The sequence below is a fragment of the Rana temporaria genome, chromosome 2 (assembly GCF_905171775.1).
Source record: "Rana temporaria chromosome 2, aRanTem1.1, whole genome shotgun sequence".
NCBI lineage: Eukaryota > Metazoa > Chordata > Amphibia > Anura > Ranidae > Rana > Rana temporaria.
The window spans coordinates 139,468,082-139,495,697 of NC_053490.1; the positions used below are offsets into that span (position 1 = coordinate 139,468,082).

At 43.4% G+C, this 27,616-nt stretch overlaps 1 protein-coding gene across 1 annotated transcript; it reads right to left on the reverse strand.

Annotated features, from left to right (window-relative positions):
- Positions 1-909: 909 nt before the first annotated feature.
- TEX49 (testis expressed 49) lies at positions 910-27,616 on the reverse strand. The gene is made up of 4 exons (XM_040341195.1): positions 27,476-27,616; positions 22,844-22,951; positions 18,674-18,818; positions 910-1,144 (listed from the first exon to the last, which is right to left on the reverse strand). The coding sequence occupies exons 1-4, from the start codon at positions 27,546-27,548 to the stop codon at positions 1,096-1,098; spliced, it is 375 nt and encodes a 124-aa protein (XP_040197129.1). The 5' UTR covers positions 27,549-27,616; the 3' UTR covers positions 910-1,095.

Genomic DNA, 27,616 nt, shown 5'->3' on the forward strand with positions numbered 1-27,616 from the left:
TATATGTGATTCTGAGCATGCGCACTGGGTTGCGTCCACGGGACAGCGCATGCGCCGTTCGTTCGGGCCATCATTTGCATGGGGTCACGCTTCATTTAAATGGATCACGCCCACTTCCACCTACTTTGAATTAGGCCGGCTTACGCCTACGAATTTACGTTACGCCGGCGCAACGTTGGGAGCAAGTGCTTTGTGAATACTGTGCTCGCCGCTCTGCGCTACGTTGGCATTACGCTACGCCGGCATAACTATGCGCCACTGTACATCTCAGTGCTTCCTCTATGGAGAAACAGGACGCCGTGCTGCCACACAGTGTGCCTGCAGCTGTGCCCTAATCACTAGGTGCATTGCCAATACCCCCTACTTCCGTTTGTTGCAATATAGTCAAATATACCTTAAACCTCTGCCAACTGAGGCTGCTCTGGTGTCTTCTAGACAGTCCGCAGTCAACAGAGAACAGTATGGATGCTCATTATTTTTATTTAGTGACAGATCTGATCACAGCATGAGGACAAGGGGAAAGTTTATATGCCAGCAGACAGCATCCAATGTGGTACTATTTTGTGTCCAAAGTCCACCCCCCCCCCCTTTTTTTTTTGTTAAATGTTAAATAGCTTAGAAATTCAGTTAAACTATTTTTAGTAATACAAGTGTTCAAGCAATTTTATGTGCAGTAAACCATGGCGGTCTATAAGAATTCACCTTGAACTGGTTTGACTTCAGTGGAGTAAATTCTTAATTGGTTATCCACAGAGATACATTAATCTATATATGACCACAGATCATTAAACGGTCCTGATTTGTGAACTCAACCACATGGTAACCACAATGTTGCGTGCATCTCCGCACCAAACAAATATAGGAGAATTTGGCAAATATCCTGCGTTAAATCAGACACTTTAAACTGAATTTGTGTACAAAGTTAACCAGGCTTTTAATGTACTCAGTGGCCAAAACAAAGAATTAATATTGTGCAAGTATAACTAGCAAACATTGATGACATAAGGCTGATTGTAACAAATGGCACTATAGTTATATTGTTATATATCAAAAGAAATGTTAATAACTGGTGTCCTCTATGCTTCATGGTAGGTGTTAAAATAAACGGAATTCTTTGTTAGTCGCCGCCATTTGATCCACAAACCTGAAAAACATGAATGATGCTGAGTGGTTAGTACCAAAAGTTAAACATAACTAACAAAAGTATTGGAAATGTGGATTTTCTGCAGACTACTGCACTACTTTTTTTCAGTATACATTAATCATAAGAGAAAAATCATAAGAGACTCATTAAAGAAATTATACCTTCAATGCAGTACCCTACAAAATCACATATTTTTTATAGGTTATTCCCATAGATCTACACACATTGCTGTACCCAAATGTGCTTCATATAGTATTTTTTTTTTAATATAGTTTTTTTTTTTTTAAATAGTGGTAGTTTACATTTTGGTAGTTAAATTTTTTTTATGTCACTTCATTTTAACACCACGGTTTAGGAAGCGAAAAATTTCAGTAAAAAATAAACTAAAGCTAATTTTATGCCACACAATTAGCTCCCTTAAGGAACTGTAGCTGGCATGTGATTTTGTCGCAGTGGCTATCATCAGATCTTCTGCAAGAGCAATGTCGGCATCTGTTATGGCAAGGAGAGCCTTGTGGCTTTAGCCGTGCGTGGCCTACCTACACGTGTCTATCTATACACCCTGCCTTTCAAAGATACCTTAGTTCCTCAGTCAACCACCAGCATTTTAATTTTTTTTAGCTTCAGTGCCTACCATTCGGCATCTCTTCTTCCCCCAGAACCTTTACCAATATTCTTCTTCCCGTAATCGCATTTCTCAGGGAAAAGGGTCTGAGATTGCATCATTATCTGGGCGACATTCTGCTTTTAGCAGACAGCCGAGAAGTGTTGATTCATCATCGGTGTATATTACTCACGACACTCCAGAGCTTCAGTTGGTTAATCAAGTGGGAAAAGAGAAACCTTTAGCCAACACAAAACATGATCTTCATGGGGGCAGAACGAAATACCCAGTCGAACAAGGTACAGCTCCCACAGGAAAGGTCAATTCCCTTAATCCAGAAGATAAAGAAGTTATTGACAGCAAAGTTCCTTCCAGCCAGGGCTTGTCTGAGCATCCTGGGCTCCATGTCTGCCACTTTACTAATGATTTAATGGGCGCAATGGCACATGGGAATGCTACAAACCTAAGTTCTCAGTCAGTGGAATGGAGTACCAATGCTTGAGACAATTTCCATTCACAGGAACGTAAAAAAAAGACAATATGGTGGTGGATGCATACCCACAACCTCAGGAAGCACAGACCTATAGTCCCTCCAGAGCCAGAGGCAATCACATCAGATGCCAGCCAGGAGGGGTGGGGGGCCCACTACCAAGATCAAGCAACTCAGGGACAGTGCCAGTTCCAAGCGCAAGCGGTAGTGTTGAATATTCTCAAGCTCAGAGCAGCTTTTCAAGCCCTCCTAGCCTTTGAATCATACTTGAAGGGGAAGAACGTCTTAATTCAGATGGACAACAAAGTGGTGGTGGCGTACATTCAGAGACAGGGAGGTACCAGAAGCAATACATTACTGGAGGAAATTCGCCCTTTTCTGGAATGTGCCCAATTGTTCCTAACAAATCTGAGAGCTGTGTACGTTCCGGCAGCACAGAACCTGCTTTTTTAAAACTTTGTTTATTTGTTTTCTGCAGATACAATTATCAAAAAGGCACATAAACAGTTACATCTCTTGCATAGATTAGTGCAGATTCAATAGTATCTTAACAGACTTATACGACATTCTGAGAATATTTACCCCGGTTCCTCAACGGAGGAAATCCATAACAACTAGTGAGACGGGTAATCACCGTGGACCACTCTGGGCCCCACACATTTTGGCATTGCGTATAAACAGTTGAATTATCTTACAGTTATAGTTACATTCAGACTGACCACACACACACACACACACTCACAAGCATTCACCCAAGCATTCTCGCCCTGACACACACTCACCCCCTCCCTCCCCCAGGTCCAGCACACTCCACAACCAACCACTCATCCACCCATCAACTCATAGGCCAACCCAAACCACTGATGACTATAGCTCATTATGGCTGAGAGAGCGGGGTGTCTTTCCAGAAGGAATCTGCAATATCAAGCCAGGGCTGCCAAATCCTGGTAAACTTTTTGGGACAGGCCCTGCCCTTATAGATACATTTAAAGATGGGTACAACATTATTCACCATACGATACAACGTTTGGATATCCGGAGCAGATGCACACTTCCATTGTAACAGAATCAGTTTCCTAGCATAAAATAAAACTGTGCGTGAGTGAGTGAGTGAGAAACCTGTAATCGCCTCTGGGCGCTGTATCCATTTCATGGGTAAGGAACCCCTTGACCTCAGAAGAGATGGGTTTTAACCTTTCTCCTGAAGGCCAAGTGGTCCGACTCCAGTCGGATGGTGCGTATCATAGTTCGAACATGGATTGTAGTTATAAAGTCATTAAGCACTCCCAGCAACCCGACCTCCGGTGTGTGTGAGAAATGGGGAATTGTAAGGTATTCTTAAAAAAAGAAAACAAGTCTTTCCAAAACGTTGATAAAGCTGGGCATATGTATGTAATCAGCCTCAGTGGAGCCAAACCTAGAACAAGAAACAGCAGAATTTATTCCCATGCGGGCCCTGGCAGACTGTTTGAGCAGGGAGTTCCTGTCAAACAACAAATGGTCTCTGAGCCACCAAGCCATCAGTCTCCTGGCCAAAACTTGTGGAATTCCGGATATCGATCTGGCAGCGACACCTACAAGTGCCAAGTGCCAGAGGTTTCTATCGAGAGCAGCATACCCACCAGCCGAGGGAGTAGACTGCCTTCTCCACCCGTGGAACTTTCATCTAGGATACATATTTCAACCCACACCACTAATTGCGACTTTCCTCTCCAGGCTCAGGGGAGGTCATCAGCTTCAATTAAAGCAGTAATACCTTTTTGGCCGAGGAGCAGGGCCGGCCCTACCATGGGATCCGATGGTACCTCAGTCCCAGGCGGCACTTTTCAGCCAGCCCATTCCGCTGCTTATCCCACTGTGAGCAGGGCCGGTGTTCTGCCGAGAAAAGGTCCCGGCATTTTTTATATACATGACTTATGGTGCCAGACGCCAGGTTAGGGGGCGATTGCAGCTGTGAAAACATCCCAGACCACTCTGTCCCCAGCCTGCAGTCAGTGCTGCCCTAGCAGCGGCAGTGAGAAGATGAGGGGAGAGAGCTGGGAAGAGGAGCAGCCGGCCGGAAGTGCTGTATGATCAGTTGAATTGGCTGGGGTGGATGAGATGAAAGTCCTGCATGTAACTATGGCGGGCTTGCTGCGATATCGGCTCCCCCCTCCTCTTGGTCACTCAGGGATCTGTTGTGGGAGGACAGGCAGGCAGCAGTGCCACTCTCCTGGAGTAAAGCAATCACCTTCGCTGGCTCAGGTTGGTATAGTGGAAGCTCAGTGCTGCAGCCTCCACCCAGTCACAAGAAATAAAAAATGTACTCTGCTGTTTATAGTGCATTGCACTGTGTACAGAGGGGGAACTGATATGTGTGTGGGGGAGGGGGAACAGACGTGCAGGGGGGTACAGAGGGAAAACAGATATGTGGGGGGGGGCATTCGGTTGGGGTACAGATGTGTGTGTGTGTGTGTGTGTAGGGGGGACAGGTATGCAGGGGGTACAGAGGGGGAACAGATATGGCCCTGTTCACACTGGGGCGGGAGGTGCGTCGGTGGTAAAGCGCTGCTATTTTTAAAATTACGAAAAAGGCGAGTATACAATTTTCCATTTTACAGGTATTTAGAGGCAGAAAAAAAGTTTGATTTCACGTTCAGCAGAGGAGCGTTTTGGCAGAAGAAAAAGTCAAAAGTGTCTAAGCGCTAGGTGCATTAATTTCAACTGCCAGAATAAATGAATATTCTGACCAATGCCCAAGTGCTTGATTTTTCACTCCCAGAGCCATGTTAAAGTGGAGTTGCACCCAGAAATGGAAGTTCCGCTGATCCGGTTCCACCTCCCTTCCGGTGTCACAATTCGCACCTTTCAGGGGGAGGGGAGAGCAGATGCCTGTCTAATACAGATATTTTCTCCCACTTCTGGCGAAAGAGCACCACAGAATCTGTGGCGAACTATGCCATGTCCCGTCCCCCCCGCTGTCTTCTGGAAGACACAAAAGTCCCAGAAGACAGCATGCGCAATAGGGAACCAGGCTGAGAAGCAGCAAAGCTTTACTTTTTTGATTTCCTTACTGAAGATGCCTGCACCCGGAGCCGAGGGACAGGTAAGCTTTGGGTGAGACAAAGAAAAGAAATTTGGGACTTTAAACGAGGCCAAGACAAAAAACGTCAAGTGCCTCCATCCCTGATAGCTAGTAGCTTAGTCCATGATGTATATTTATTATAATTACTATGAGTTCTACTCTTCTTCCCTGCCTGTACCTTTGGCTAGCCCCTAAACGTACATGATACTGCATCTGCTCCTGACGATGAAACGCTTCGAGCTATATAGATGCCTTATGATCATTAAGTCAAGACCGTTACTAACCTATTTTTACAATATGCTGCATTGGCCTAGACCAGCCTTTGTCAACCAGTGTGCCGCGGCACACTGGTGTGCCGTCAGAGGTTCTCAGGTGTGCCGCGGGGTCAGTGGAGAGAAGGCTGTCAGACGATCTCCTGCCAAACTGTGAGAAGCTATGTTGGCTTCAAAAGTGAAAGTAGCAGAGGAGTGTGCTGTGCTCTCTGCTTCCCCCTAGAGTGCAGTACCCGGCTGAATGAGGAATCTGGAAAGGTACTGAGCTACAAGCTAGATTCATTTTAAAATGGCTTTATACATGTTTCTGTATGCACATGTAAATGTGTGTGTGTGTGTGTGTGTATAAGCATGTGTCTGTATGTATGTGTGTATGTTACGTTTAATCCTGACCCCCCCCACAATTCATGTACCATCAGAATGGTTTTTGTAGGGCTTGTTTGATGTCCTCTGAAAAGCAATCCATGCACAGATCGCTTTCCAGAGGCAATTGACAGGCGGTAAAGAGGCATTATGTTGCCTCTTTACCACCTGTTTTAAGCCCGTAAATGCAGCATCACTACACCACAACTGTGCAATGCACACATGTGCGGGGTAGTTGCAGTGCAGTCCTATTCACCCTCTGTATACCTCCAGTTGCAGCCACAGCATGTGAACACCCTCAGCTGCTGCCTCTGCAGCTGAGGGTGGAGAAGTTGGGGGTGGTAAAAACAGCTCAACCATGTGGTTTTACCACCCCTATGACATGTGAACAAGCCCTTGGTTCACATCTGTGTAGCTGCATGTAGGGCAGTCCATTCATTTCCGTACCCACAAAATGCAGGGAAACAAGTTCCCACATTTTTTTTTAAATTGCACTGCAGCAAAAGCACCCCCACATTTTCCAATGTGTGGGGGTACCATTAAGAATTAATGGTACCCCTAAAGAGCAGAGCATTTGTCTGTGTCAGGAAAGAGCACGATTTTGCGCGTGTTCTGCGACACACCGTAACGTGAACCAAGCCTTGGACTGGGGTGCCTCAAGACTGAAAATACTTTTTAAGGGCGCCCGACTAGAAAAAGGTTGAGAAACACTGGCCTAGACCCATATGTTATGGTTTTGTTATATGTATGTGTACATGGTTGTTTGTGTCTGGTGCTTTCATTATCATCATTGTGTCATTTTTTAACTTACTGCTATCCATGCTATGTGCTGTTTTTCTATTTTATGATGTTTATATAATAAACTTATTTACAATTGATATAATGTGTTTATGTTATGCCATTATGTATACAAGATGATACAATGTTATTAGATGTTTTTTATTTGCCAGCCACTCCACATTCACATGGCCAACTCGGCCGCATACTTCACATAAAGTCCCACAGCTTTGGGTGAGGACATTGCGGGCACCCTGGAAAGGTGCAAGTGTTCTTATTTTAAAAGTATTTGTAGCTGCTAAATTTTATTATATTTTTTTTTCTGCAGCATTTTACAGCAAGGGCCTTACTGACATCACTGAATCCTGATACATTTTAAGCTATGTAAACCGATTTGCTGAATGTGGTCTTAAAAATGCTTATTCATTTGTTTGTTGACAACATTCCTTACACCGTCAGCAGCAATTTTCCCATTAAAAGTTACCTTTTTTGTCTATTGCAGTGGTTGCAAATACAAGGATCTTCAGTGAAAACATTGCATTTAAATGATCTTCATCTGATTGTAAACATTTTCACACAAGGCAATAACCAACTGAGATGTTCTATAATTCATGAGCTCAGTTCACTGGGAATTAATTATTTAGTGCTAGTCTGAGCATCAGATCAGTGGTGGCGCTGAAACCATGTGGACAGCCATTAATGAATGCGTGGTGTGCAGAGGCAGCAAAATTAGATTATTATTTTTTGTCAAAATGGTTGTGTTTTTTAAAGAATGTATTTTTATATTGGCTGTCCTTAAAAAAAAAAAAAAAAGTTTTTTCTACAAGACAAGTGGTAGAATATGAATATGACTGTCTATATTCATAGTCATTTAACTTGACTCCATATACATATATATAGAGAGCATGTGTGCGCGTGTAAGAGGGGGTTATATATATATATTGCACCTTCCGTAATCATGGAGTCTTTCTTTGCAATGAAGACTCTTTCGATTGGGTTTGAACTAGGGTGACCACTTGTCCCGGATTGCCCGGGACAGTCCCACATTTTGCAGGTCTGTCCCGGGCACCTTCATTCCGGGACAATATAGGGTCCAGGAATGAAACTGACACAGCCACCCTGCACAGTGCATTACCCAATCAGGTCGCAGTAAAATCTGGTTGTTAAGGAGCAGGGCCGGCCACGGCATCCTTAACAACCGATAAGTCATCAGCTGTGGGCTTCCCCTGTTGACAGCTGACTCCTTGCTGGGATAAGGGTCTGTTATGGATTTTAGCTGCCGCATGTTCTTTGCCTGCTACAGATGCACCACTTTGCAGGCAGACTAAGCCTGGATTCATACCTATGCAGTTTTAGTGCTTTTTGCATTTTGCCGATTTGCACTACAGAACGTGTTCCTGATTCCAAATATTTTATTGAAATTTTTGAATAAGAACAAAAATGAATATAACAAATTCATATTGTGTAACAAACGATAATGGATGCAATAAATACCATAGATAACATTGAATAATCAGATTAATAACTTTGCTATATATAGTAAGTTGTACAGCAAAGGGGGGAAAGAAAAGAAAGAGAAAAAAAAAGAAAAAAGAGGGGGGGTAGGGAAAAAGAGGGGAAGTGAAGAGAAGTGGGATAGAAATCATGCAATACATTGTGAAATAAAAGTAGAACATACAAGATGGCAATCAATCTGAGAATGTTATGAAGAAGCATTAGATAAGCGAACGTGTTCCTTAGTTAAATGTACAGTAGTGCAAATTTGAAAAATGCAAAAAGCACTAAAACTGCATAGGTTTTTTTATGAAGGGGGGGTGTCCCTGAATGGAAGTTTGGAAATGTGGTCACCCTAGTTTGAACCCATGTGTCTGATTCCTAAGGGTTCTATGTTTTACATTTGATGTAACCTCAAATCCAGCTGGACAAACTGCATGAACCAGGTGCTCAGCACACCACGTAAGAATTTAGGTGGCCAGCTAACTTTCTAAAACCTTTTTCTTGCTTTTAGTTATGTGTAAGGATGAGCCGAACACCCCCCCCCCCCGTTCGGTTCGCACCAGAACCTTCGAACGAACCGACCGTTCGCGCGAACATTTAGAACCCCATTGACGTCTATGGGACTCGAACGTTCGAATTCAAAAGTGCTCATTTTAAAGCCTACTATGCAAGTTATTGTCGTAAAACGTCTTTGAGAACCCCGGGTCTTGCCCCAGGGAACATGTATCAATGGAAAAACAGTTTTGAAACAGTTGTTTTTTTCTGGAGCAGTGATTTTAATGATGCTTAAATAAAAAATATGAAAAATTACTTTAAATATTGTACCTGCTGGGTGTCTATAGTATGCCTGTGAAGTGGCACGTGTTTAGAACTGTCCCTGCACAAAATGAGATTACTATAAGAAAAAAGTAATTTAAAACTGCTTGCGACTTTAATGTAAAGTCTGGTCCCTGCAATATGGATGAAAATCATTGAGAAAAATAGCACAGACACAGACAGTACACACACCACGTAGCTTTAGGTGCACACTGCAGAGGACACGGGCAGTACACACTACGTAGATTTAGGTGCACACTGCAGAGGACACGGGCAGTACACACCAAGTAGCTTTAGGTGCAAACTGCAGAGGACAAAGGCAGTACACACGCTACGTAGTTTTAGGTGCAAACTGCAGAGGACAAAGGCAGTACACACACTATGTAGCTTTAGGTGCAAACTGCAGAGGACACAGGCAGTACACACCACGTAGCTTTAGGTGCAAACTGCAGAGGACACGGGCAGTACACACTAAGTAGCTTTGGGGGCAAACTACAGAGGACAAAGGCAGAACACACACCACGTAGCTTTATGGTGCACACTGCAGAGGACACAGGCAATACACCACGTGAGAATACTGCAGCTAACACAATCACCTGCCTGCCAGTAAATTAGGAAGAGCTGATCTAGCTAAACTATACAGTGTATAAATATATATATACAACACCTGGGATGCATAGATATCCTCTACACACTGTAACTTTAACTGACTAGTCTGCCTGCCTGCTCTATCTACCTACTAAAAATGACACTCTCTCTCTCTCTCTCTCTCTCTCTCTGTCTTTTAACCACCGCAACACACTACACAAGGCCGACCTGCAGGCGGCCTTTTATAGTGTGGGCGTGTACTAAACCCCCTGAGCCATAATTGGCCAAAGCCACCCTGGCTTTGGCCAATTATGGATCTCCGTTTATTGCAAGCTGTGATTGGCCAAGCATGCGGGTCATAGTGCATGCTTGGCCAATCATCAGCCAGCAATGCACTGCGATGCCGCAGTGAATTATGGGCTGTGAAACGTAACTCGAATTTGGCGCGAACGGCCCAAAACATTCGTAATTCGACGAACGATCGAACATACGATGTTTGAGTCTACATGAGTTTGACTCGAATACGAAGCTCATCTCTAGTTATGTGCATAATATTCAGGAGAATAACACGCAGCTGATCTGTCCGTGAATCTGGCTTGTTTTTGTGATCTGCCCATACTAAGGACTAATAGTTCCATAATTAACAATGTTATCCACTTTGAAGCAGAGAAAACTGCGCAATCTAAACGTCAGTTATGAACTTCTAGCTTCCATCAGTACCAGATGACAGAGAGGTCCTAACATAGCTGGATGACAAATACAGATAAGATTCACAGTCCAATGGGTTTTGATCTTTTCGCATTTTGTTAGGTCTCAAGTATAACCTGGGCCGTGACAAGGGGTGGGTAGGAGGGGTGGCTGCCCTGGGCACGACGGGGATTTGTGCAAGAATGGGTGCTTTGAGGGGGGGGGGGAATAGTGCTAGGAGAGGGAATTTGGGGGGGTTTTGGTTGGGAGGAGACGTAGAGGATTCATGCTCAGATGGAAAATTTTAGGAGTAGAGAATTTGTGCTAGGAGGTAGGATTTGGGGAGGGAGAGGATTTGAGCTGGGAGGAGGGATTTGTACTGGAAGAGGGTAAAATTTTGTTTGGGGAGAATTTTGGCTTGCAAAAGGGAATTTATGCTTAGGGGATAATTGTGAAGAACAGTGCTAAAATTTAAGGGGAGTGAGGGAGGAGATTTTTGCTGATACATAATGTTTTGGGGGTGTGGAGGGTCACCATTTGGTATTTTCGCTCTGAGCTCTAGATGACCTTGTCCCGGTACTGAGTATAACCATTTGACCTCTATCTCTCCCAGCCACCTACTGTTTTCTAGCGAAAATGAGGTTCACATTTGGCACCCAAACTTTATATATACAAGACTATGGAAATGTCGGGTCTGGGCTTCTGCTACTTAACAACCATCTCTTTTCTTTCAGTGCTCAGAAGCTGCTAAGCTGTTGGTTAATTACCAGGCACTCGTTGATACCACAGTGACTTGCCTGCTTACCATTTACCTGCCTCATTAGTCTAGCCTACAGCCAGCACCTTTTTTCTATTTAAGCAGCTTAGCTCATTTCCTCCTTGGCCCTTGCGTGGTTTATGATCTCTAAATGTGGCCTTCCTGTGCTCCTGTGTATGTCTTGGCCTGGCTGACTTCCCTTTTGATTCCTGTTCCTGATTTTTGCTCCTGACTATGCTGACTTTTGGTATTCTGACCCCGACTCGTCTGATTACCCACTCTGGCATCCAAACCCTGGCTTCTGTTTTTTGACTACGTACCTGAACTGTGTTTTTTTTGTAATTTCAATAAAAGTGTGATTTTAACTGCACTTTCTTTCTCCGTCTGGTCTATGGCTCCTGACATTACAGAATTCATGGTACTCCTCTGGTAATAAAGAGACTGAAGACATGCACATGACCTTAATCACTTTCTGAAAACATGTATTGGTGCATTGTGGCAACCATGACAGAACATCGACTCTACACCAATCACATGAAGGATTGTGCCTCTATAACCAAGGATAATCAATGGCAACTGGGTAATGAGGTGAAGAATTTACTTGGAATTGGATTATCCCTTGGTGAAGAGCCCCTACAGTCATGGTCAACAGAGTGGTTTCATGGGTCACATGGGCAGGCTTTAGAGGTCTCCCATCAATAGCCACAATGGCAGGTGGGGAGGCACGAGGCTACAGCAGTACAGTCAGTGTTCAGGTGACAATTTTCCACTCAGATTCTCTGAAAAGTCTATTTTTGTTGAGCCAGGTGGTACAGACAAGCCAGCGATCTATGGTAAGCCTAAACACTGCTCAACATGTGTATGGAAGGCCAGAGATTACTCGATTTTCTGTGATGGAAGGAAAGAAAAATACCTCAATTCCTCCCTATTGTATTCTGTCAGTGGGGGTGCGGGGAGCCTTTCTACCTGGACAGAATACAATAATTACTGCTAGCTGCTAAAGCCACTGGCAGTAGTCATATGTAAAAAAAATCTGACAGGTTGGTCCCAAGTCCATTGATGGATCAACTTGGGTGCAATCAGCCTGCCTTTATATGGATTGAAATTCCACAGCTCCCTGCTGAGCCGGTTGAATTTTGATCCAGGTATAGACAGGCTAATACACTGCCATACATCCTAGATAGCACAAAGAAAAACAAAAAAGATAATCACAGATATAATGCAAGCCTTAGAATACTGGTATTATTAGTATTATTTTTATTATTTAGCCCTCTATGCTTTACCTCTGCACTCTATAAACGATGTTGTAAGTTACATACTTCTAACTACTGCACTATACACTAGTGCATTACATAATCCTGAATTTCAAAATAACAAAACATGCTTTTAACAGCGGCAGAACAGCCGCTCATGTGAAAGAGGCCTTAAGTAGTCCCATGATTTTAATTAAATAACAAAAAGAAAACCCCCTAATAGGACTTTACAAGGGCATAGACTACAAAGAAAAAAAATAGTAGTATAAAAGTACAAAATGTATTATAACAAAGAGAAGTAAATGTAGAGTTAAAATATGAACAAATGGATGCCGTTACAATGAATACATGACATGAAAATGAAAAATAAAAACCGTTCACGGTTGGTGGTGATACCAAACCAAAGTGAAATCCAACGCGTTTCGAATAGATTATGTAATTCTTCAGGGGTAAGTGGTAATATATACAGTACAGACCAAAAGTTTGGACACACCTTCTCATTCAAAGAGTTTTCTTTTTTTTTCATGACTATGAAAATTGTAGATTCACACTGAAGGCATCAAAACTATGAATTAACACATGTGGAATTATACATAACAAAAAAGTGTGAAACAACTGAAAATATATTTCATATTCTAGGTTCTGCCACCTTTTGCAGCAGACACATCTCTAGAACTGTTAAGAGGAGACTGTGTGAATCAGGCCTTCATGGTAGAATATCTGCTAGGAAACCACTGCTAAAGAAAGGCAACAAGCAGAAGAGACTTGTTTGGGCTAAAGAACACAAGGAATAGACATTAGACCAGTGGAAATCTGTGCTTTGGTCTGATGAGTCCAAACTTGAGATCTTTGGTTCCAACCCCCGTGTCTTTGTGCGACGCAGAAAAGGTGAACGGATGGACTCTACATGCCTGGTTCCCACCGTGAAGCATGAAGGAGGAGGTGTGATGGTGTGGGGGTGCTTTGCTGGTGACACTGTTGGGGATTTATTCAAAATTGAAGGCATACTAAACCAGCATGGCTACCACAGCATCTTGCAGCGGCATGCTATTCCATCCGGTTTGCGTTTAGTTGGACCATCATTTATTTTTCAACAGGACAATGACCCCAAACACACCTCCAGGCTGTGTAAGGGCTATTTGACCAAGAAGGAGAGTGATGGGGTGCTGCGCCAGGTGACTACCTCTTGAAGCTCATCAAGAGAATGCCAAGAGTGTGCCAAGCAGTAATCAAAGCAAAAGGTGGCTACTTTGAAGAACCTAGAATATGAAATATATTTTCAGTTGTTTCACACTTTTTTGTTATGTATAATTCCACATGTGTTAATTCATAGTTTTGATGCCTTCAGTGTAAATCTACAATTTTCATAGTCATGAAAATAAAGAAAACTCTTTGAATGAGAAGGTGTGTCCAAACTTTTGGTCTGTACTGTATACACAATGGTATCTATGGTACAAGAATTTCAAGAACAAAAAAAGTAAATACAATTAGAGATTTAATACATACATTTTGTTCATAATACAGTCATTCTACAGATATTTACTAACCATGTGGGTAGGAAATCATATCCTAAATAGCCGCATTAATTAAAAAAAAAAGAAGCCGCCATGAGACATCAGAAGTCCAAGAGATTGGGAAGCTGCCGAGCCCAGCCCAGGCAATCCACAAGGGGCACTACCAATTACACCCCAAATGGATGCGCCACTCCATTAATTTTCAGTGCAGCTGAGAAAGGGACTGTCCTTAGTCCCTTTCTCTGTCTCAAAGGGGAGATATCCGAGGTCTGTTAAGACCCCTGATATCTCACCAAAGCCCCCCCAACAGGGCTGAATGGAATAAATAATTAAAAAATTAAAATGTAAATAATAATAATAAAAAAAAAACACTGACACTACCCCCCCCCCCCTAAAAAAAATAAAAATAAAATCACTGTAAAAAAAAAAATAGTAAAAAAAAAAATTGCGTAAAAAAAAAATACCGCCACTGTCACATGACCTCCTTAAAGAAAAAGTATCGGTATTCGGTATCGGCGAGTACTTGAAAAAAAGTATCGGTACTTGTACTCGGTCTCAAAAAAGTGGTGTCGGGACAACCCTAGTAAAGGGCTTATTTCTATTGTATTATATATTTTAAATAATAATGTTTCTTTCATAATATCTTAACAATGTATTAGTTATTCATAAAAATATTTAATACATATATATTATTATTATTATAAGGTTGCGAATATAGTATCCTATTAATGAAACTATTCATGAATAACTGTTGGCTTATCGTTATAATAATCACTTAATTTTAATGGCATTCACAGGTCTCAACTAATTATGTGGGGTATATCTTCTCATATACATATATCTAAGCTAGACGCCAGGATGGCTAGGGAAATTTACACATGATTGTCAACCTTAGTCAATTAATGGTTTTCTGTGGGGCCTAGGTCAAAGGGTGTCATAAATTGTATTAGACATAAACAAAAATACCATTTAAGTCATTTCTTATACAACACTGCCTCTAGAGGCTGAAAATGTGGTAATTATTCAGGATAGCCGCATACTTGGTTGTCATGGTAATATATAAAGCACATCGTCACATTACATCATCAATTACATAGTAATGACACACACACCCACTTTTTGGAGTGGGATAAAAGTAGCTACAGATCACAGAGAAAGGATCTCTGGAGTTCGCTAGGTCTCTCTATCTATCTCTCTGGGGCTGAAGGAAGAAGATCTGTCTCTCTCTCTCTCTCTCTAGAGCAGGGGTGGCAAACACAAGGCCCGTGGGCCGAATCCGGCCAGCCGGACCTTGTAATGTGGCCCGCACAGCTGCCACCTCATTTTGCCAGGATTTCAGCGAGCAAAAAAGCCAGCATCGCTGGCTGGGGAGGCGGGGTGGAGGTGGAGACGGGGCGGTGGTGGAGGCGGAGACAGGGTGGAGGAGGAGGCGGGCACTAGAGCGGCATTGTGGCCGCAGACAGAGTGGAGACGGAGACAGGGCGGAGTAGGAGGCGGGCACCAGAGCGGCAGCCCAAACCATAATGAAAGATCACCGGCGGTGGAGGCGGAGCCTGAGACGCAGCGTTGGAGGCAGGACAGAGACGGAGCGGCACAGAGTAAGGTGAATATGTGACGTGCCACTCCGTCCCCGCCTCCGTCCTGCCTCCAACGCTGCATCTCAGGCTCCGCCTCCACCGCCAGTGATCTTTCAGAACCACGAGCACATGACAGGATTGCCTAGAGTTCTCCTCTTCAGGTAAAAGACCATTCTGTTTCAGGCCTCAAACTATTTATACACTTTCCCAGCCTCTGCCTTTGCCTTACTTCACACCTAAGTTCCAGAATCGCCCAGAAGTTTTAGATGGCAGGTGGAGTAATCAAACCTGCAGCCTGTAAAACAAAACAGACCTACACTACCTACACTAAATGTTTCAGTTCTTATTGTGTACATTTGTTGAAAAGCAAGTGGCTAGACCACAAAATGATGAACAAAAATATATTTATGTGAAAATTTTTATGTTAATGCAATATTGTATTTTTTCCAATATTTACGGCAAATGCAGTATTTGCCTGTAGTAAATTGCCTCCTGTATGAAGTGGCAGAGATTGCTGGCAGTTTTTGGGGAAGTTTTTTTCCCCCATCCAGCGGGCTGCCTCCTGTGGCTCTTCCTAAAAACCTGTGTGCTGCTATTTTACAGTTTTGGTCAAAAACAAAAAGAAGCAAAGTACTGATAATACAGGAGATCCACCCACAGAGGGATGGTACCACTACTATAGCCCAATAAAAAAAAGGTACCATAGCCCAATACAAAGGGAGGGAGACACCTACACAGGGAGGTACCAGAGCTGGTCCAGGTAGGAAGGTAGGAAAGAGTACAGATGTGAGAAATTTTTAGGTGCAATCCTGACCCATGCACTGTGTACGTAGCGCAATCCTGACCCATGCACTGTGTACGTAGCGCAATCCTGACCCATGCACTGTGTACTTAGCGCAATCCTGACCCCTGCACTGTAAACGTAGCGCACCCGGCCCTTTGAGGGTAACCATACTGCTGATGCGGCCCCTGATGAATTTGAGTTTGCCACCCCTGCTCTAGAGGCTGAAGGAAGAAGATCTGTCTCTCTCTCTCTATCTCTCTGGGGCTGAAGGAAGAAGATCTGTCTCTCTCTCTATCTCTCTGGGGCTGAAGGAAGAAGATCTCTCTCTCTCTCTCTCTCTCTCTCTCTCTCTCTCTCTCTCTCTCTAACTATCTAGAGGTTGAAGGAATAAGATCTCTCTCTCTCTCTCTTTCTCTCTCTATCTCTCTGGGGGTGAAGGAAGAAGATCTGTCTCTCTCTCTCTCTCTCTAACTATCTAGAGGTTGAAGGAATAAGATCTTTCTCTCTCTCTCTCTCTCTCTCTCTCTCTCTATCTCTCTGGGGGTGAAGGAAGAAGATCTGTCTCTCTCTCTCTAACTATCTAGAGGCTGAAGGAATAAGATCTTTCACTCTCTCTCTCTCTCTCTCTCGGGGTGAAGGAAGAAGATCTGTCTCTCTCTCTCTAACTATCTAGAGGCTGAAGGAATAAGATCTTTCTCTCTCTCTCTCTCTCTCTCTCTCTCTCTTTCTCTCTCGGGCTGAAGGAGGAAATCTTGAAAGGTGGAAAGATGTAGGAAGGTTGAAAGAAGTCCTGTGGGACTCATAACTGAAGCTTCTCAAAATGACAAATTCCTAAAGTCCTGGTAAAGTATTAATCTTTTCATGTGTACCTTTTTGGTAATTGAATTGTTTTTGCATATACATTACTAAAACCATTTAGATATATATGGCAGAGCAAATAGGAGTTGTAGTATTTTTAACTGCAGTATGAAATAATTATAATCCAAATATTAGGAGACATACACAGTTTTGTCTGTCTTTAAAAAGCTTTTATATTTTTATATTTTATATTTATATTCCCATTCCTTCCCTTACCACCTCCTTCTCCCTTTTTATTTGCCTTCAAATTATATGTTATTAAGTTGCACATTTTAATTTGAAACATTCTTGTTCGTTATGAAATGTATGCTTTGTGTCAGTTATATTTCTTGAAACATGGAATGTATATGTTGCTTCAGTAAAACTGTATGTAACTATTTATCTTGAAAAACTTTTATGATATTTATGATATTTATGAAAAAGGTCAATCTCCCAAAACAAAGATTTGCATAATTTCATAAATACAGTACTGTTTTATTATTTCCGTATAAACATTCTGACAAGGTGTTTTGACTGGCTGACGTGGGATGATGTTTTTTGACTGGCTGATGTGGGATGATGTTTTTTGACTGGCTGACGTGGGATGATGTAAGGAGCAGGAGTTCATGAAACTGGTACTAGGGCACTGTGCCAAGAATGTACCCTGAGCTACATATGCACTGGCTTTAATATTCATATCTCATTGGGCTGAAAATAAAGCAGGCCATACACTGGTTGCAAGACAGAAATTGGGACGATTCCCCTATCAACACAGACAATGCTGAGACCTTGCCTGCTCCCGGTAGGGGGAGAAGACAGTGATTATCGCTAGCGGCTATAGCAGCTGCTAGCAATAACTGCAAGAGAATCTGGCAGGCTGGTTGATCCAAAGTTGATCAATCCATCAACTTGGTACAATCAGCCTGCCCATTAACAGTTCTAATCTTAGCCGGTTCCTGCTAAAATTTGGCCGAGATTCAGACCGTGTATGGCTGGCCTAACTGTCACTTTTTTTTAAGCAAAAGATTCTTATCCTTGTGAGTTAGCTTTGTGAGTTGGACTGACTATCTAACTATGTACACTCCCTCTCCTCGGATAAAATAAGTAGTGACTGTGAAGGACTTCTATGCAATTGCCTATATGCTTCAGTCTAATTCTCTCCCTGCTAGTTTAAGGTCTGTGTGTTGTGTGAAGAAGACCTGTGTTTACCCTTAAGAGATGTGTATTGTATCGTCAGGCTAAATGATTAGATAAGTGGCTCATGTTAATTATTCTGATTGCTTCATTGTGGTAATTACCTCTTCTATATGCGGGGCCAAGCTGTCTAGATAACGTATTCTGTTACAACTAGTAATTAACTTTACTGATGTCATTATCTAAAGAAATGTGTCTTCAGGGTCGGCGTCAAAGTGTCTACCTATAATCTGTATGGAAGCCCCAGTGTGTGAAAAGGGGGTGGAGATTTCATTGTTCTTTGATTGATGATTAGCTTGTAAACTGTATATATAACTAGGAGAATGCTGCCATTAAAGTGTGTCTTGTTCCAGCATTAAGCTTGGGCTCATGTGTGGATTATTCTGTGATTTTCATTTATGGGAAGAAGGGACTGCTTGACGGGAATGATTTCTACTACCGTCACAGTGACTTACCTGGTCATTGGGCTATTGATCATGGGATGTCGTGTACTTTGAATCCAAGGATGGTCACTTTCTGGTTTTGCCTTGGGGTCCTGTGGCAGCCACCATCCATACTGCTGGGCTGTAGTCAGTGGGATTCTCTGGGTTTGTTTAGGAGCTGAGTGCAAAAACAGTAATTGATTTTACAGATAACTCCACCTAGTGTCTGCAAAGATAATTATTCCACCTGCCTTGATATCACTCACTACAATGACACTTCTGTTGACCAATACGTGTTATTCATGGTGAACCATAGGTGGGCGCAGCCTATCGCATTAGGGTGTGCACCTCAAAGCAATAGGGAAAAAGACAGTGTCAGTAGAGCAGTGGACGATATCAAAAGGGCAGAGACTGGTGTCAGTTAATTTTTTTATTATTACTTTTTTACAATTTTTTTATTGTTTACAATATATTCCGTTTTTTTACAATATTATTATTATTATTATTACTTTTTTTTTATAAGGAGCCCCATGGGGATCTATGTGAAATATCAGGGGTCTAAGCAGACCCCTGATGTCTCACTTTTGTGACAGAGAAAGGGACTGAGTACAGAGATTCCCCAGTTCCTTTCTCTGCAGCCAAGTAGCAGGGGGAATCTGCCCAGCACAGGGTCATTAGGGTGCGCCCAGGCACACCTGGCACACCCTGTGCGCACACCTATGTGGTGAACGATGAAACTCTGTGGAAGGTAAAATGAAGCAAGGCTCTCACTGTATCTCTCCTGCTGACCTCTACCCATTATAGAATATAGTAGTGATGTGATGATCAGAAGGAACCTAGAGAACTGTGGGGGCAACCAGGTGATGGCCATTCCCTGGAGTGTCAACTTTTTTTTCGCATGAGAGTTTGATGGCTTGGGAGGTGGGAAAGGCAATGGGAAGCTCTGCTGACACCACTGTCACTGCCTTTTATTATAAGCAATGTTTTATCTACAGAAATATGTGTAATTTCTCTGTTTTTATATTAAATATTTGCTGGTTTCCTAACGGAATTATGCTATGTGCCTTCCTTCCTTCTTTTTTTTCTATAAATTAATTGGGCTTATTGCCTACAAACAAATTATTTGAGGTCCACCGTCTTGAATCTACTACTTATCTGGAGGTCGCGTCTGCTGAGGTAGCCTTTCCTGGGTTCATTATACCACAAGCTTGATTGACTCACTAGGTGTACACATATTTGAGTTCAATCTCTCTGGTAAGCCTTTGGAGTTTCTGGTGGTGGATCTTCTATCAACTTTTTGGCACAATGTTTTATTTTTATTCACATTAATGTCTAGCTTACCACTTTTTTGGATAATTTTCGCATGTTGGAATATTCTTAAGGACACATTACTTTGAACTCTAATTATTATAACTTAACGTTTTTGTGCACATGTATAAAGTTCACTCAAACTGTTCACATATTATTCACATGCAAGTTTAGTCCCAGTTTGTTCTGAGACTATCCATTTTAGCGCTGCACTTATTCACCTTTCTGAAAAATATTTTACTATTAACCCTCCCAAAATATCAGGGTGGGGCAGGAGTCCCAGATATAGCCCTATACCATAAAGCTGCAGTATTCACAAGGCTCCTAGATTGGCTCCATCACCACTCATCCAAATTGTGGGTTCAGTTGGCGGGTCATCTGAACCCTATGGACCTTCGCACACTTTTCTGGACCTCACTGGATAATTGTCTCAGGATCTCAATCCCTTCCGAGCTTACTTGACAGACGATCCATTTATGGGATCATACGAACGCTGCTCCCCATCTGTCAGCTCCAGGGCCGCCATCAGGAATTATGGGGCCCCTCACACAGCTTCAAGCATGGGCCCCCTGGGGCAGAGAACAGGCGGTGGGGGGTGCTTCCGCGAATTGAGAGGCGGGGGGTGTCACGAATTGGGGGAGGGTGTCCTGGGGACCTCTGGGCCCCTTACAAAAAATATATGTATATATATATATATATATATATATATATATATATATATATATATATATATAAATTATAAAAAAAAAGGGGGACGGTAGCCATCCGGGGGCCTTTAATAAAAAGAAAAAAGAAATAAAAAAAATATATAAAAAATATTTAACATTTTTGTTTTATAAAAAAAAAGGGGGGGCCTCCGGGGCCCTTGGGACCTCTGGGCCCTTTAATAAAAACAAATATATATATATATATATATATATATATATATATATATATATATATATATATATATATAAATATTTAAAAAAAATTATAAAAGAAGGCGGGTTGCAATCTGGGGCTCTGGGGACCTCCGGGCCCCTTACAGGTGTACCCCCCTGATGGCGGCCCTGGTCAGCTCCTACGGGCTCTATGACTCCCTATGGAACTAACAAGAATACAGAAGACTTGCTCAGATCCTTAAAAAAAAAAAAAAAAAAAAGCATCAACCCTTCATATTTTCATTCCTGGGAAACATTTATTTTATTTTTTTAATCAGGACAAGTAGATTGCCATGAGAGACAAGTAGATTGGGACCCATGCTGTCTTATCTCAAGGAGAGTTCCTATTAGTGTGCCACTATGTATCAGAGCTTATGCCCATCTGGAGCATGCTTCCATTGTTCCCAGTTCAACTCTAATGCCTCGTACACACGACCGGTTTTCGGGATGTAAAAAATTAAATTTTTAACCACTTGCCGTCGCCGCACCGTCAAAATACGTCCACAAGGTGGCTCTCCTAGGCGAGAGCACGTAATATGACGTCCTGCCTAAAAGCCGCCACTAGGGGCGCACGCGCAGCTCTCGTTCCTGTCAGCAGGGGAAATGCTGATTTTCTGTTCATACACTGTATGAACAGAAGATCAGTGTTTCCCCTAGTGAGGCCACCCCCCCCCACAGTAAGAACACACCCAGGCATACTTAACCCCTTCCCCACCCCCTAGTGTTAACCCCTTCACTGCCAGTGGCATTTTTATAGTAATCTAATGCATTTTTATAGCACTGATCGCTATAAAAATGCCAATGGTCCCAAAAATGTGTCAAAAATGTCCGAAGTGTCCGCCATAATGTCGCAATACCGAAAAAAAAAATCGCTGATCGCCGCCATTACTAGTAAAAAAAAATATTAATAAAAATGCCATAAAAATACCCCCTATTTTGTAAACGCTATAACTTTTGCGCAAACCAATCAATAAACGCTTATTGCAATTTTTTTTTACGAAAAATATGTAGAAGAATACGTATCGGCCTAAACTGAGGAAAAAAAATGTTTTTTTATATATTTTTGGGGGATATTTATTACAGCAAAAAGTAAAAAATATTAATTTTTTTCAAAATTGTCGTTCTATTTTTGTTTATAGCGCAAAAAATAAAAAACGCAGAGGTGATCAAATACCACCAAAAGAAAGCTCTATTTGTGGGAAAAAAAGGACGCCAATTTTGTTTGGGAGCCACGTCGCACGACCGCGCAATTGTCTGTTAAAGCGACGCAGTCCCGAATCGCAAAAAGTACTCTGGTCTTTGGGCAGCAATATGGTCCGGGGGGTAAGTGGTTAATAGTCTAGAAAAAACAAAATTTTTTTCAACCCGATTGTTAAACCGGCCTTGCCTACACACGATCGTGAAAAAAAAATGCTCTAGCAAAGCGCGGTGACGTACAACACGTACGACGGCACTATAAAGGGGAAGTTCCATTTGGATGGCGCGCTTTTCAGTCTGTTACAGCGTGATGAATGTGCTATCTTCATTACGAACGCTAGTTTTACCAGAACGAGCGCTCCCGTCTCATTACTTGCTTCTGCACAGAATCAAGTATGAGACGGGAGTGCTCGTTCTGGTAAAACTAGCATTCGTAATGGAGATAGCACATTCATCACGCTGTAACGGACTGAAAAGCACAAGGCTGAAAAGCGCGAATCGTCTCTCACCAAACTTTTACTAAGACGGGGATCAGCAAAAGCAGTCCAAAGGGTGGCGCCATTTGAATGGAACATCCCCTTTATGGTGCCGTCGTACGTGTTGGACATCACCGCGCTTTGGTCGAGCGTGTTTTTGACTGAACGTGTGTATGCAAGGCAGGCTTGAGAGGAATCACGTCGGGAAAAACGTCATGTGTACAGGGCATTAGGTCCAATAAACTCATTATTTTAATAAGATCTGCTGTTTGTTGTTCTTTATAACATAGTAAAATACTTACTCCTCAGATCTTGGTGACGTCTAACCATCTCCTGATATTTCCCATAACTCACATATGAACAGTGGGGAGCAAGGGCAGGAAGTTTTGTTGTATTCTTTCCACTTATTCCTAAAAAGGGAAAATAGAAAATTGGACCAATGGATTAAGTGTCAATATGAGATACAGTAAAATGTTCAGGCATACACAGTAAGGCCCCTTTCACACGGACGGATACAATGGTGCTTTTAGCTGCGGATTTTCAAGTTTTCTACCGCAGCTAAAAGCACACAATGCTTTCCTATGGCCCCATTCACACACAACGTTTAGCTGCGATTTCGTTGCATGCGGTTTGATGCGAATAGAAAAAATAGAATTGAATGCGTCTAGGTGCGATTTAGTGCAGCTATATGCACATAACCGCAGGTAATCGCAGTCTTTTGTGTCAACTGCGGATAGCGGCGTGAGAAAAAAAAAAAGAACAACAGGAAGCACATCATAATCAAAAAAATAAAAAGGGTTGCTATGGAAATGACTACTGCAGCTAAACGCGACCGCTTGTAACCGCACGTAATCGCAATGTATGCAGCTAATCGCAGTGCCCGGAGCCTTGAATTTCACAGAAAATGTACATGTTTTTAACTGCGGCAAAACTGCTGTCCATGTGAAAGGGGCCTTAAGCCAGTCTAATGGGCCACACACACGATCATAAAATACCACTATTGAAGTGATCGTATGATAATCTGATCACAGCTTTTGAGAGCCAATAATGATAGTTGATCCAATATTATCTGATAGGACAAGCACGAAAAAAAATCTTGTATGATACCAGATCATATGATTTTCGTTTCCGTTCACAAATACATTACATCACTTCTGAGTTTTTATTCTATAGTATGAGAATTTTCATAACTTTAGTAACCTCTTCATTTTTGATATGAGGTTAGCATGCAAAAAACAATGGACGATCATTTGTCCGATCATCTCATTGTGTGTACCAGGCAATAGATTGTGCAATTTTTTCACTGACTGTGTTGATGGGGAAATCTCTCCAGTGGAGTCATTGGGGGTTATTTACTAAAGGCAAATCCACTTTGTACTACAAGTGCAAAGTGCACTTGAAATTGTACTGAAAGTGCACTTGGAAATGCAGTCGCTGTAGATCTGAGGGGGACATGCAAGGAAAATAAAAAAACAGCATTTTAGCTTGCACATGATTGGATGACAAAATCAGCAGAGCTTTCCCTCAATTCAGATCTACCCCTCAGATTTACAGCGACTTCACTTCCAAGTGCACTTTGCACTTGTGGGGGTAGATTCACGTACCTCGGCGCATTAAGATACACTACGCCGCCGTTACTTATCTTTTTTTTTCAGAATCCTCAAAGAATTTGCGCCGTAAGTTACGGCGGCGTAGTGTATCTTTGGCGGCGTAATGGTGCGGCATTCAAATCTCTGTGATGGGGGCGTGTTTTATGTAAATATGTTGTGACCCGACGTAAACAACGTTTTTTTTTAACGGCGCATGCGCCGTCCGTGGGGGTATCCCAGTGCGCATGCTCGAAATGAAACCGGAACAAGCCAATGCTTACAACGAGTGACGTCATTCTACGCAAATCCCTATTCGCAAACGACTTACGCAAACGACGTAAAAAATTCAAAATGCGAGGCGGGAACGACGGCCATACTTAACATTGAGTACGCCTCATAATAGCAGGTTTAACTATACGCCGGAAAAAGCCGAACGCAAACGACGTAAAAAAATGCGCTGGCCGGACGTACGTTCGTGGATCGCCGTAACTAGCTAATTTGCATACTCGACGCAGAATTCGACGGAAACGCCACCTGGCGGCCGCCGAAAAATTGCACCTAAGATCCGACGGCGTACAAAGACGTACGCCTGTCGGATCCATCCGAGATGCCGTCGTATCTTGTTTTGTAGATCAAGAGAGACGCCGGCGTAATTCTTTCGTGGATCTGGCTCGTAGTTTGCACTTGTAGTGCAAAGTGGATTTGCCTTTAGTAAATAACCCCCATTGTGTTTTTCGGTGTGGAGGGGGCACAAGGAGTTGTCGCAGCCGGGAGAATACACAGTGAATATTTCTAGCGGCCAATAATCAATCAACTTTGGTACATTCAGCCTGCTCATATATGGTTCGAATCTTGGCTGGTCCCTGCTGAGATTCGAACGGTGTTTGGCCCGACTTTAGCCCACAATAAAATGGGCGAATTTGCGCTGCATCTTGTGTGGATTGAGCCCAAGGCTACTTTCACACAGCAGCTGCGGTAGCGCTAAAGCATTTATTTTAGCGGCGCCATCTAGTGGGGCTCTTTTTACCTCCTCTAGTAGCCGAAGGGATAAAAAAACAGCCCTTGTTGCGGCGCTCCGGAAGTGCTGCCCATTCATTTCAATGGGCAGCTCGCTGACAAAGATGCTGCTTGCAGGGCTTTTTCTAAAATCCTGCAAGCGCACTGCCCCAGTGTGAAAGCACTCGGACTTTCACATTCGGGCGGCATTGGAGGCAGTTTACAAGCGCTAATTATAGCTCTAAAATGCCTGAAAATTGCCTCAGTGTGAAAGGAGCCTAAAGGCCCGTAGACACGATACAGAAATCGGAAGTAAGATTTTGTTAGGAGAACGATCTGTCAATTTTCGGATCGTTAGTACGGTGCGTTCGACAGCCGATTCCTGTTTTTCGTCCGAGAAAAGCTGGATGCGCAGACTATAACATTTTTGTTGGATGTGAACTCAACGTCCGATTATCATTTAAGAATCGTAAGAGCAAGACTATGCATGCTCAGAAACGAAAGAATACATACAAAAAATATTTAACACATTACGTCACTTCTGAAATTGTATTCTGTCGTACGAAATTTTGGTATGGTGAGTAACCTCTTCACTTTCCACATGAGACAAAAAACTGACATTTGGTCTTCCGAAAATCTAAACGTGTGTACGAGGTTTTAGGCTCAGCTCACACTGTAACACTGGGGTAACGCATGTGTTAACACATATTTTGTGGGTTGGTTTGCTGCAGTGCCATTAATTTTTAATTGCACCGCAACACACCTTGCTAATGATATGCAGCACACTGCAATGCACGGCAGCGATGCGATTCTCTGTCTAAAAAGCACATGCATGCTTTTTGGTGTGAGAGACAGCCCGCCTAAATACCGCAACGCAGGTTAACATGAAGAACACATATCGACACATGGGGGAGATTTACAAAACTGGTGCACACCGAATCTGGTGTAGGTGTGCATAGAAATCCTCAGAGGCGTTGCTAGGGGGGTGCGGGGGGTGCGGTCCGCACTGGGTGACACCCGCTAGAGGGGTGACACCATCCCGTTTTTTTTTTTTTTAACGGACATGCCCAGCCTGCCCTGTGCAATCCCAGCCTGCCCTGTACCACCCCAGCCTGCTCTTTGCCACCCCAGCCTGCCCTGTACCACCCCAGCCTGCCCTGTATCACCCAGCCTGCCCTGTACCACCCCAAACAGCCCTATACCACCCCAGCCTGCCCTGTACCCCCCCCCCAAACAGCTTTGTACCACCCCAGCCTGCCCTGTACCACCCCAGTCTGCCCTGTACCACCCAGCCTGCCCTGTACCACTCCAAACTTTCCCATGCCACTCCAACTTGCCCTGTGCCACCCTAACTTGCCCTGTACCACCCCAATCTGCCCTATGCCACCATAACTTGCCCTATACCACCCCAACCTGCCCAATGCCACCCTAACTTGCCCTGTACCACCCCAACCTTTCCCATGCCATCCCAACTTGCCCTATGCCACCCTAACTTGCACTATACCACCCCAACCTGCCCTGTACCACCCTAACTTGCCCTATACCACCCCAACCTGCCCTATGCAACCCTAACTTGCCATATACCACCCAAACTACCCTATATCACCCCAACATGCCCTATACCACCTTAACCTGTCCTATACCACCCCACTACACCAACCTGCCACTATACCACTCTATACTACCCTAATCTGCCACTATACTGCCCTATACTATCATTTACAGGGGCTGGTTTGGGGTGCGCCCCGTGCCCGTGCGCTGCCTGCTTGGTGCTGGGCAGCCTAGACAGAGGGGGGGTGACACCATGTTTTACCGCACCGGGTGACACCAACCCTAGTGACGCCACTGGTAATCCTATCAGCTTTTAGGTTTTATTGTCAAAGTGTAATTAAAGAAGCTGAAGATAAAAGCTGATTGGTTGCTAGGAACAGATGCATCAAATTCTGTGTGCTCCAGTTTTAGTAAATCCCCCCCACAGTGCAGGGGATCTGACTAAGAATATGGCCTGGAAGTGAGATGCTTTGCACTGCCCTGGCTGCACACAATACACGGGTAGAGGCAGCCCTAGTGATCAGTGTGCCTGCAGGCATGAGCGATCTCTAGCAGTGATAAGCAGGCTTTGTAGTGTGTGCCCCCACCCACTTATCTCACCCGAGTCCACCCACTTATCTCACCCGAGTGACCAGTCCACCCACTTATCTCACCCGAGTCCACCCACTTATCTCACCCGAGTCCACCCACTTATCTCACCCGAGTGACCAGTCCACCCACTTATCTCATGCGAGTCCACCCACTTATCTCACCCGAGTCCACCCACTTATCTCACCCGAGTCCACCCACTTATCTCACCCGAGTCCTCCTGAATTCGGGCGGCCAGCAGAGGATCCTGATACCCGAGATTAGTCAGCCCGAAGAAAGCCATGAGCGATCCAGGAAGCGTCCACTGTCACCATGGAAACCACAGGAAGTTCCTGCTTCTGCGCGGTGGTT